At 32.3% G+C, this 10,464-nt stretch overlaps 2 protein-coding genes across 7 annotated transcripts; both read left to right on the top strand.

Moving 5' to 3' along the window:
• Positions 1-997: 997 nt before the first annotated feature.
• LOC118051610 (kihadalactone A synthase LFS) lies at positions 998-4,793 on the top strand. Of its 2 annotated transcripts, none has more exons than XM_035062287.2 (11): positions 998-1,279; positions 1,400-1,595; positions 1,708-1,809; positions 1,913-1,964; positions 2,196-2,317; positions 2,418-2,518; positions 2,606-2,664; positions 3,415-3,471; positions 3,802-3,847; positions 3,993-4,072; positions 4,506-4,793. In XM_035062287.2, exons 1-11 carry the CDS (start codon positions 1,175-1,177, stop codon positions 4,594-4,596), a joined length of 1,011 nt encoding a protein of 336 aa, XP_034918178.1. In that variant the 5' UTR covers positions 998-1,174; the 3' UTR covers positions 4,597-4,793. The 2 variants fall into 2 exon arrangements, with proteins under 2 accessions (XP_034918178.1, XP_034918179.1); XM_035062288.2 differs by having other exon boundaries at positions 1,000-1,279; positions 1,711-1,809.
• Positions 4,794-5,985: 1,192 nt separating this feature from the next.
• On the top strand, positions 5,986-10,007 carry LOC118051613 (kihadalactone A synthase LFS). Of its 5 annotated transcripts, XR_012168596.1 has the most exons (12): positions 5,988-6,281; positions 6,388-6,583; positions 6,716-6,814; positions 6,931-6,982; positions 7,207-7,328; positions 7,425-7,525; positions 7,614-7,672; positions 8,443-8,499; positions 8,842-8,887; positions 9,039-9,118; positions 9,219-9,366; positions 9,511-9,635. XR_012168596.1 is itself a non-coding variant. In XM_073406119.1 (11 exons), exons 1-11 carry the CDS (start codon positions 6,153-6,155, stop codon positions 9,650-9,652), a joined length of 1,080 nt encoding a protein of 359 aa, XP_073262220.1. In that variant the 5' UTR covers positions 5,986-6,152; the 3' UTR covers positions 9,653-9,689. The 5 variants fall into 5 exon arrangements, 4 of the variants coding, with proteins under 4 accessions (XP_073262220.1, XP_034918181.1, XP_073262221.1 ...); XM_073406119.1 differs by lacking the exon at positions 9,219-9,366 and having other exon boundaries at positions 5,986-6,281; positions 9,514-9,689; XM_035062290.2 differs by lacking the exon at positions 9,219-9,366 and having other exon boundaries at positions 5,986-6,281; positions 9,511-9,689.
• Positions 10,008-10,464: the final 457 nt, after the last annotated feature.

The raw sequence follows: 10,464 nt of genomic DNA, 5'->3' as shown, positions 1-10,464 counted from the left end.
TGTGGGCCCGTGACGGGACGGGACGCGCCTCCAGGAGAGGTCATGAGACATTGCAGTTTCCTAGCTATTCACTGTTAAAAGGGTTTGAAACGGTGGAGGAGTCGTTTTTTAAAATGAGTTTTGTTTAAAAATATATTTAAATAATATATAATTTTTTTATTTTAAAATTTTAATTTTAATATTAATATTAATATGTTAAGATGATTCATAAATATATATAATTAATTTTAAATAAAAAAAAATAAATTTTTTAAAAACACATTCAACCATGCTCTCAAACATGCTATAAATATAATTTACTAGAATTCGATATAATAAGTTTAAAAATAAAAAAAAATTCACATAATTCCTTAAATATAATATGTTTCATTTAAAACTTTTTATTCTTTGAATTTCTCATGTTCATTTCTTTATCTTTTCATTAACGAACCTTTTTTAAAAGAATATTTATTATTATAATTGTGATTATTTTTTAAAATATTTTTTATTTAAAAACACATCAAAATAATATTTTTTTTTTTAAAATTTTTAACATCATTATATCAAAACAATCTAAAAACAATAAAAATAAAATTTTAAAAAAAATTATGTTTTTACAAAAATGTTTTCTAACAGTAAAAACAAATGAGACATAACAAGATCAACATAAATTAACTTATTTAATTTGTGACCCGAGCTTTAGATCCAATATGGAATGAGCCTAATTTTGTAATTTTGCTGCTAGATATGCTTTTTTTTTTTTTTTATAAGCACACAAGATTGAATTGTTTTTGAATTAGATAAAAAAAAAAAATGAGTCATTTAATCTAGGACTAAAAGATTCATAATATATAGTTTTCAATTTCATAACCTAACTTAAAAAATGCCTTACTAATAATATATGGTAGCTAAATAAGAAATAGTAAGATATCATAAATAAAAATGAAAGTGGACGTTAAACAATCATGAAACGACGAAATGTTGGAATTAAAGAAATAACCTAACCTTGACAGTGTAGGGGAGAGAGAGGGAGTTCATGCTATCAGCAAAAGTTAAAAAAGAAGGAAACGACATCGTTAGCTCTGGATTCCACCCTCGCCTATAAATACCTGGTTCGATGAGAGGAATTCTCGAAACTTGAGGCTCTCGAAATCCGCACTCTCTCAAAAAGAAAAAAGAAAAAAGAACGGAGAATATGTCGAAGCAGGATGATACTCCCGCGTCTACGACAATTTCCTTCCTTAATTGCATCGATCTTTCAACCCCAGATGTCCAGGAATCTGTTTCCCTTCTCAAACAGGTAATTTAAAATACAATCTCTTTCCTTCTTGTCCAATCAAAGTTTTCATTCGTTTTATTCACTCCTTGATGATTAATTAATCAGTTAGTTAATGTTTAAATATGGTTTTGTTTTGCATAGGCGTGTTTGGATTGTGGATTTTTTTACGTGACAAATCATGGGATAAGCCAAGAATTCATGGAGGAGGTGTTTTCGCAGAGTAAGAAATTTTTTGAATTGCCATTGAGTGAGAAAATGAAGGTTTTAAGGAATGAGAAGCATAGGGGTTACACTCCTGTTCTGGATGAGCTCTTGGATCCTGATAATCAAATTCATGGTTCGTTTCTTTTCCTTTTTAATTCGGAATTGTTACCTTTTCTTTTCTTTTATGAATTTATCAACATAAAATGATTTTTTGTTTGTTTGTTTTTGGATGTATTGTATGGTAGTAGGAGACTACAAGGAGGGGTATTACATTGGAGTTGAAGTCCCTGAAGATGATCCTGAAGCTGACAAACCTTTTTATGGGCCCAATGTCTGGCCTGCAGATGGTATTTCCTTTTTCTTTTTCTTTTTTTATCCACGAAAAGATTTTTCTTCTTCGGAAAAGATAAAGTTTGATCTTGCAATTTCTTTTGGTGGTTGATGTCTCAGGTATTTTGCCTGGATGGAGGCAGACTATGGAGAAGTTTCATCAACAAGCACTGTAAGCTCTCGCAAACATATATCAAAACGTTAAGGATGTTTTAAAACGATGTGAATCTCAGTTATCTATGCATGACGTGTGATTGAGACCCTACACACGCAAATGATTACATGTCCTGCAAGGACATTTGGCATTAGACACTTGTGTCGCTTCAAAGACTTCATCTTGTTTCTTTTCATCATTTGGTTTCTATTCCATTTGAAATTTTAATTTAGTTTCTTATAAATGCAGAGGGGTGGCTAGAGCAGTATCTAGGATCATAGCACTTGCGCTTGATCTGGAGGCTGATTTCTTTGATAAGCCAGAAATGCTTGGACATCCAATTGCAGTCATGCGTTTGCTGCACTATGCAGGTTGAACTTTTAAATAATTTAATTAAATGTTATGGAATGTAGCGTAGACCATTCTCCAATCAAGTACAATTTATAACTTGTTTCATTGTTTGGTCTTCAGGTCAGATTTCCGATCCCTCAAAAGGATTATATGGGGCTGGAGCACATTCTGATTATGGTCTGATTACCCTCTTAGCCACTGATGATATTTATGGCCTCCAAGTATGAACAATTTGTAAATTTTGTATACATAGCATCTTTTTTTTCACAGTTTTATTAGTCATCATAATTCTTTCGATTTTCTTGCAGATATGCAAGGATAAAGATGCTCAACCTCAAGTATGGGAATTTGTAGCACCATTGAAGGGGTGAGCATCTGTAGGGCTATTGCAGATTTGTATTCTCTATGTTAGAAATGGACTGATACTTGTCAGACTAGCTGTTCTGGAGCTGTAGTAAATTATGGAATCTATTACATACCCATTTCCATGTCTATATTTTACCTCCAACTGTGTAAATAATTACATACCGTAATCTTACATGTTTTGAAACGGAAACCTGCTATGTTGAAATTCCAATTTATAGGGTAACATCTGCTTTGATTGAAACCATTAGCTCTGCTTCAAAATTATGCTTTATGAAATAATGGCTATTGAATTGTTGATTTGTTCAAGAATATCTAGTAGAAGTATAAACTTAAGTTGCAAGTAGGTAGTAGAGATACAAAAGCTTCAAGGTCCAGTTTTTTAATAATTTGGAAACAGGTTCTGGGACTCCAGGAACAAATTTTAACAATTTAAAAAAAAAGGATGCAATAGTATGGTCAAACTTTTAGAATCTCAAGGAGTGTAGTCAAGTTTTTGGTTCGTGAACTTGAACACTTCTACTCCAGCATTTTGTCTGTTACGTGGTGTGCTCAATGTCTAGAATGTTATTTGGGAGAGAATTTATAATAGAACGCAAACTATTCACTACTCATCTGTACTCCTTTTATGCTCTGGTGTTGCTAAAAGTTTAGAATCACAGCAGAATACACATCTGTACCAAAGAAATAGTTGAGGGAACTTTCTACATCCAGGAATATTGACATTCTTTTCTCTTTGGCTACTCTTGAACAGAGCATTTATAGTGAATCTTGGTGACATGCTGGAGCGATGGAGCAACTGTATTTTCAAGTAACTTTCGTGCTTTACATAGTTTCCATTAATTCCATTTTCATTCCGCACTCAAAATGAGACGTAAATGCTTAACTAAAGCAGATCTTTAGCATATTTGCAAAGGGGAATGACATATGATGAATTCCTACACATTAATTAAGAGGTCTGATTGTCATGAAGATGAAACTACCATAATGGTGCTACAGTTACTTTTTTCATTATTGATTATTGTCATATTTATTTTTCCATCATTTCTTGAGAATTTACAGTTTTATTTATTTTTACCTTTTTTGCATTTCTTTTTACCCTCTCTCAGCATAATCATGTCCTCTACCTGATATTACACAGGTCCACGTTGCACAGAGTTTTAGGGAATGGTCAGGAGCGATATTCTGTAAGGATACCTTCTTTTAATCTTCTTTTACCTTTCAGCCGGATGGCCTCGTGTGCCTTTTAAGTGTCTAAGTTCCCATTATGCAAAGTTTTTTATTTTGTTTGCTTGCAATCCCAAAGTTTCTCATTTCTTTTTCCTGTGGCAGATTGCCTATTTTGTGGAACCCAGTCATGAGTGTCTTGTGGAATGCTTGCCAACCTGCAAGTCAGAAAAAAAACCCCCCATGTAAGTTCAACTCTCAATAATTTCTGTACAGTATCTGAAATAGTTGCAGTTGCAAACTCAGAGTCTTGCATCTACAATAATTTGTTATAGATAGCAGATAGCCATCACGTCAAGCCCAATGATTTGTGATGTCGATGCGTGAAAAGTGACTTGGGATTGCAGGATACATAATTCATATAGTTGCTGTAGGCACCAGGATACTTGCTTTTCGGAGTTGAGCATGATAATTGTTTTCTTCTTGAGGCACATTAAATAGATAAATTAGATGTTGAATTTGAATCCATCCTTCTGTCTCACTTCCATACAGCATAGTTTTGCGTGTAAGAAATCATTTCCATGAATTGTTTACTGACGGTGTGTAATGTGACGAGTATAGACTGTAGAAAATTGTTTACACAGTTGCATGAACTTCTGCTCGTGTTTCTTTCACCAGGTTTCCTCCTATCAAATGTGAGGCTTACCTTAGCCAACGCTACAAGGACACACATGCTGATCTGAAAGTATACAACAAACATCAAAGTTGAGCTTGCCAGAACTAACATTTCAAATCTACTCCGGCAAGTGATAATTGCCATCAGAGCCCTCCAATCCAGTGACACTCCGCCGCGCCAAAGGGTGGCTTTCTCTTAGGTGTAATATTGTACCAATATTGATTTATAGCATCCATCGATCATGAAGAATGCACTTCGTTTTCTATAATTAGTTAGTTCTTAATTGTTCACACCCTGATCTTTAACAAGTCTCTAGACCTGAATGGCGAGTTCAGTGTATAATTGAATTAACTGGAGTTTAAAGGATGAAAATCAAAGACAATAAGAATCTGGGATTTTATTAAATTGAAAGAAATCGACCCACAAAGATCCAGGACAAGGAATTTTATGGGCAGATTCAAGGTATCAACCAAAATAGCATTTGAATTTTAAATGGATGTGATTGAAAGCTTAAACAAAGATTTGGGTTGACTGAAAGATTTACCCCAGCTCTGGAGTGCTACTATTTAGGTAGTTCACGGCCAAGAGAAAACGTTATCGTTTAGATTTCCATTTGATGGCTTATCTTCTGTCGTCCAAGTGTTCACTTCCTTTCATGCAACATCTGCTTCAAAATTCCTTTATTGTCTGCAATCGAATGCCTGTCTGTCGAACTATCCTAAACTTGTTACATCCCCTTCCCCTTCAACAACCCTTGCCCCCAAGGTGAGGGTAGGTCTCCTTTCACCAGCCTTCTTACACTTCGAGTACGATGATGTTTATTTTCATATTTTAAATATATTTTTTTAAAAAAATAAAATTTATTTAATTTATTTTTATGTTTTAAAATTACTATAGTATTCTCTTTTAAAAATAATTTTTTTAAAATAAAAAAATATTATTTTAATATATTTTTAAATAACAAATACTTTAAAATTAATAGTTTTTCACATGTCGCCTAAATAATACAGATTGTCCACACACACGCAACAATATGTTTTATTAATTATATTTAATAAATATAATTTGTAACAATATAATAAGTAATAAAATTAATGTAAAATTATAAAGTTTTTAGATTGGTTTTGTGGTTTTTTTAAAAAAAAAAACATTAAAATAATTATAATATTTTTTTAAAAAAATAAAAATCTCATTAAATTATTTTATCTTAATATGAAATTAATAATTTTATTAAAAAATAAATAAAATTATAAATCTAGTCTTATATAATTTTATAAAAAAATAATTATTTCATGTATTTCTGTTTGTTTTTATTTTTTTATTAATTTTAAATTAATATATTTTTAGTATTTTTAAATTTGATATATTAATATTAAAAATATTTTTTAAAAATTAAAATTAAATATATTAACATATATTCTAACATATAAAATTATTTAAAAAATAATCTCAATCACAAAAATAAATTCTAAAGATTATCTTCCTTCCATCACCTAGTACGGTTTTTTTTGTTTCAGCAATGGAGTCTTGGTGAACAGTTACCTTTGTATGAAAAATAATTTATTTTAATTTTAATTTTTAATTTCATTGGATAACTATGCTAAGCACTCTATATTCATAATATCAAAATTTAGTCAAACAAAAAAAAAATGGAGAATAAGCATTCTGGTACTGGTAATGATAATGCTACGGGTACTGCTACTAAGGAAGTCTCCTTCCTCAATCGCATCGATCTTTCCAGTCCCGATATTCATCAATCTGTTTCTCTTCTCAAACAGGTAATTCAATTTAATAATCTCATGCTTCTCTATTTTTCGAAAAAAAAAAACCAGAGAAAACTGTGTGTCTGTTATTGTTAAAATCAATCATGTTTTTCTTTACTAGGCATGTTTGGATTGTGGATTTTTTTACGTGATCAATCATGGGATAAGTGAAGAATTGATGGAGGAGGTATTTGAGCAAAACAAGAAATTTTTCGAGTTGCCATTAAGTGAGAAAATGAAAGTTTTAAGGAACGAGAAGCATAGAGGCTACACTCCTCTTTTTGATGAGCTCCTGGATCCTGATAATCAAGTTCATGGTGGGTTTCTTTTCTAATTTCTGTTTCTTTCTTTTCAATGTTAAAATTGTTTTTTTCTTTTCTTTTTTATGGAATATATTATAAAAAATGCAAGTTTTTTTATTTTTTTGGGGGTATATTATATGGTGGTAGGAGATTATAAGGAGGGTTATTACATTGGAGTTGAAGTGCCTGAAGATGATCCTAAAGCTGAGAAGCCATTTTATGGGCCCAATGTTTGGCCTTCAGATGGTATTTCTTCTTTTCTCTTTTGTTTCTGATTCAGTAGTTTTTATTCAAGAAACTTGTCTTGTTAGTTCTAGAATGTTAAAGCTTATTTCCTTCTTTTTTCATGGTTGGTTTCTTAGATATTTTGCCTGGTTGGAGGCACACTATGGAGAAGTATTACCTAGAGGCATTGTAAGCTCTTGCTGACATATTTGGAAATACTATGGATAGTTGTAAATGATCCCAATCTCAATTTATGTGTGCATGATGATGTATGTATGTGAACATGATTGTATGCCATGCATGAATATTTGAGATCAGACAATTTTGTCACTTCAAAAACTTGCTCTTGATTCTTCTCATCATTTTGCTTCTATTTCATTTGGCATTTTATTTCAAGTATCTTGTTAATACAGAGAAGTAGCAAGAGCCATTGTAAGGATCATAGCACTTGCACTTGATCTGGAGGCTGATTTCTTTGATAAGCCAGAAATTCTTGGCCAGCCACTTGCGTTATTGCGATTGCTAAAGTATCCAGGTCATACTTTTAAATGATTTAATTAATTAAAGCTCATGGGATGTAGTTAAACCAATCAGGTGTGGTTTATATCTTGTTTCATTTTTTTGTCTCCAGGTCAGATTTCCGATCCCTCAAATGGAGTATATGGAGCTGGAGCACATACTGATTATGGTCTCATTACCCTCTTATCTACAGATGATGTTTATGGCCTCCAAGTATGAAAAATTTGTGGTGATATATATGCATATAGCTTCTTTTTTGCACAGCTTAATTAGTTATTGCATTTTTTTAATCTTCTTGCAGATATGCAAGGATAAATATGCTCAACCTCGAGTATGGGAATTCATAGCACCATTGAAAGGGTGAGGCTCTGTAGGACTATGAGAGAATTGGATTCTTTGTAATTAGATTTCCATTTCCATTTCTATAATTTACATCCAACCATGTAAACAACTACATGCCAAAATCTCAGGTCTTTTGACATGGAAGCCTCATATATCTGATTTCAGTTTATAGAGTTACATCTGCCTAGATGGAAATCATTAGTGCAACTTTGAAGTAATGCTTAACTATTAAATGGCTATTGAATTGTTGATTTGTCCAAGAATATTCAGTTTTACAACAAATATAAAGTTGCAGCAGGCAGCAATAAACAATTGGAAATAATTTGTTGGACTATCTGGAACTAATTTTAAGTAATCTTACCTCTCTACATTGGAAAAAGAAGATGATGCAAATAATATGGTCAAACTTGATATTTAAGCAGTGTGAGCATCATTATTAGTCAAATCATTTGTTCATGACCCTGAACACTTCTACTTTTCTCTGTTAAATTGTGCGCTCAGTTTCTGGAATATTATAGTGTGCTCAAATGATTATTATTTAAGCTATTGGTTCATGAAACTGGAACTTTTCTGTTCCATGTCTCGATCATTTTGCCTGCTCCATTGTGTAATTTCGTATTATTGTTTATGAGCAATGATATAATAGAGTGTAAACTTTTCACAACTCTGACATTGCTAATGTGTAAGATTAACAACAGAATACATATTTGTGCCATTAGAAATAGTTGAGGAAACTGTCTTGCTTTGGGAAAATTGACTTACTTTTCACTTTGGTTTATCTTGAACAGAGCATTCATAGTGAATCTTGGTGACATGCTGGAACGCTGGAGCAACTGTCTTTTCAAGTAACTTTCGTGCATGTGATCTACATATTTCACATGAATTACATTTTCCTTCCATTAGAAAATGAGATTTAAATTCTTGACTAAAGGAGATATATACTGTATATTTGGCAATTGGGAAGGATATATAGTTAATTCCTTAAAATTAATTACAAGATCTGATTGTCATGAAGATGAAAGTAGCATAATGGTACCATAATGCTTCTTTGCTTGTCATTGTCATATGCAATTTTCCTCTTTCACTTTGCAAAAATTCTCTCCTTTTCTTCTATTTTTTTGTTGTCTTTTTGCCCCCTTTACCATTCCTCTAGGCGTAACTCATGTTCTCTACATAATATTACATAGGTCCACTCTGCACAGAGTTTTAGGGAATGGTCAAGAGCGATATTCTGTAAGTATATATTTTTTCTTGTTATTTTCCTTTGCCTTTCATGTTGATGGCCTGGTGTGCCTTCTAAATCTCAAAGCTCCCCATAAGTAAAAAGCTTTTATTTGCCTACTGGCAGTTACACAGTTTTTCATTGACCTTTTGCTTTGGGCAGATTGCTTATTTTGTGGAACCTAGTTTTGACTGTCTTGTCGAATGCTTGCCAACCTGCAAGTCCAAGAAAAATCCACCCAAGTAAGTTGAAACCTCAATTTTTTTCTTTTGCATGCTTGAAATCTTTCTGACTGCAGCCTGGACATCTCCATGCATTTCTTTCTTCATGAATTTGTTATAGGCAGCAGATAATTATTATGCTTAACCCGACTGATCTGTGATGTCCTTGTGCGGAAAGTGACTGGGAATTTGGGGATAAATGAATATATAACCCAATAACTGGTACCTTTGAACAGTGTGTTGAAGATTTCTCTTTTGTGTTGCACCTGGTAATAAATTCTTCTATCATTTTATGCGAGTTGTACCACATCTGTGATATTTGGATTTGAGCATGTTGCCTCTTTAAGTTCCACGCTAAATGGATTACATCAGGTGTTGATTTCTAATATAGCTGCTATCTTACTCCCATATAGAAGAGTTTTGCCAATTACAAGAATTCCTTTCCATGCAAATGTTCACCGGCCTGTGCAATATGAATGGGTGGAGACAGTAGATGATAGAGCCGGCTTCCTTTTTTTTTTGAAAATGGAAGTGTGCATATCAGTTGTTCATTAACTTCAACTTCTCTATGAACCGCTGCATGTATTTCTTTCACCAGGTTTCCTCCAGTCATATATGGGGATTACCTTGGTCAACGCTACAAGGATACTCATATTGATCTGAACGTGTACAACAAACTGCAGAGTTGAGCTTGCCGGAGAACATTTCAAGCTTGCATTGTACAGTTACCACAGTTAATTGCCATCAGAATTCTCAAATTAAAATGAACCTTTGCACACCGCAGGATGTTTTCCTTTTAGTGGTCATGTTTTACATTATTTATAGCATCAACCATAGAGATGAGTTTTCCTAGTTAATTAATCCTAAATGTACATTATATTATGGTGCTCAATAAATGTGTGAACATCAACCAGCAAGCGTTGCCTGCCATGACTTGATTTGCATTACCAGTTGTTGTAACCCATTTTTGGGTCCTTACACAAAAAAATAAAAAAAAAATAAAAATAAAAATAAAAATAAAATAATAATAATAATAATAATAAATAAATAAATAAATAAATACATAGCCGGAAGAAATTAGAAAAAATAATAGGAGGCTGGAGCGCTCAAAAAATAGTCAGAAAAAATTGGTTGAAGTTAAAAATACAAAGTTTGAAATTTTGATAGTATGATGAGAGCCCTGTTGGAAAAAAAAATATTTGAATTTTTAGGAGAAAAGTCCAAATTTGGATGTTTATGGACTTAATTGGATTTTATTGAAGGTTTAATTGAATTTATAGGGGATTTGATTGCAAGAATAATTGATTTTTAAGTCAATTTGGGCTTTAATTAGAAGAAATTAAAGTTCTGGGGTCCAATTATAATTT

Source organism: Populus alba, chromosome 18 (genome assembly GCF_005239225.2).
Source record: "Populus alba chromosome 18, ASM523922v2, whole genome shotgun sequence".
NCBI classification, from domain to species: domain Eukaryota; kingdom Viridiplantae; phylum Streptophyta; class Magnoliopsida; order Malpighiales; family Salicaceae; genus Populus; species Populus alba.
Note: the sequence above shows the minus strand (reverse complement) of the source record. Positions and strands in the feature narration are given on the sequence as shown.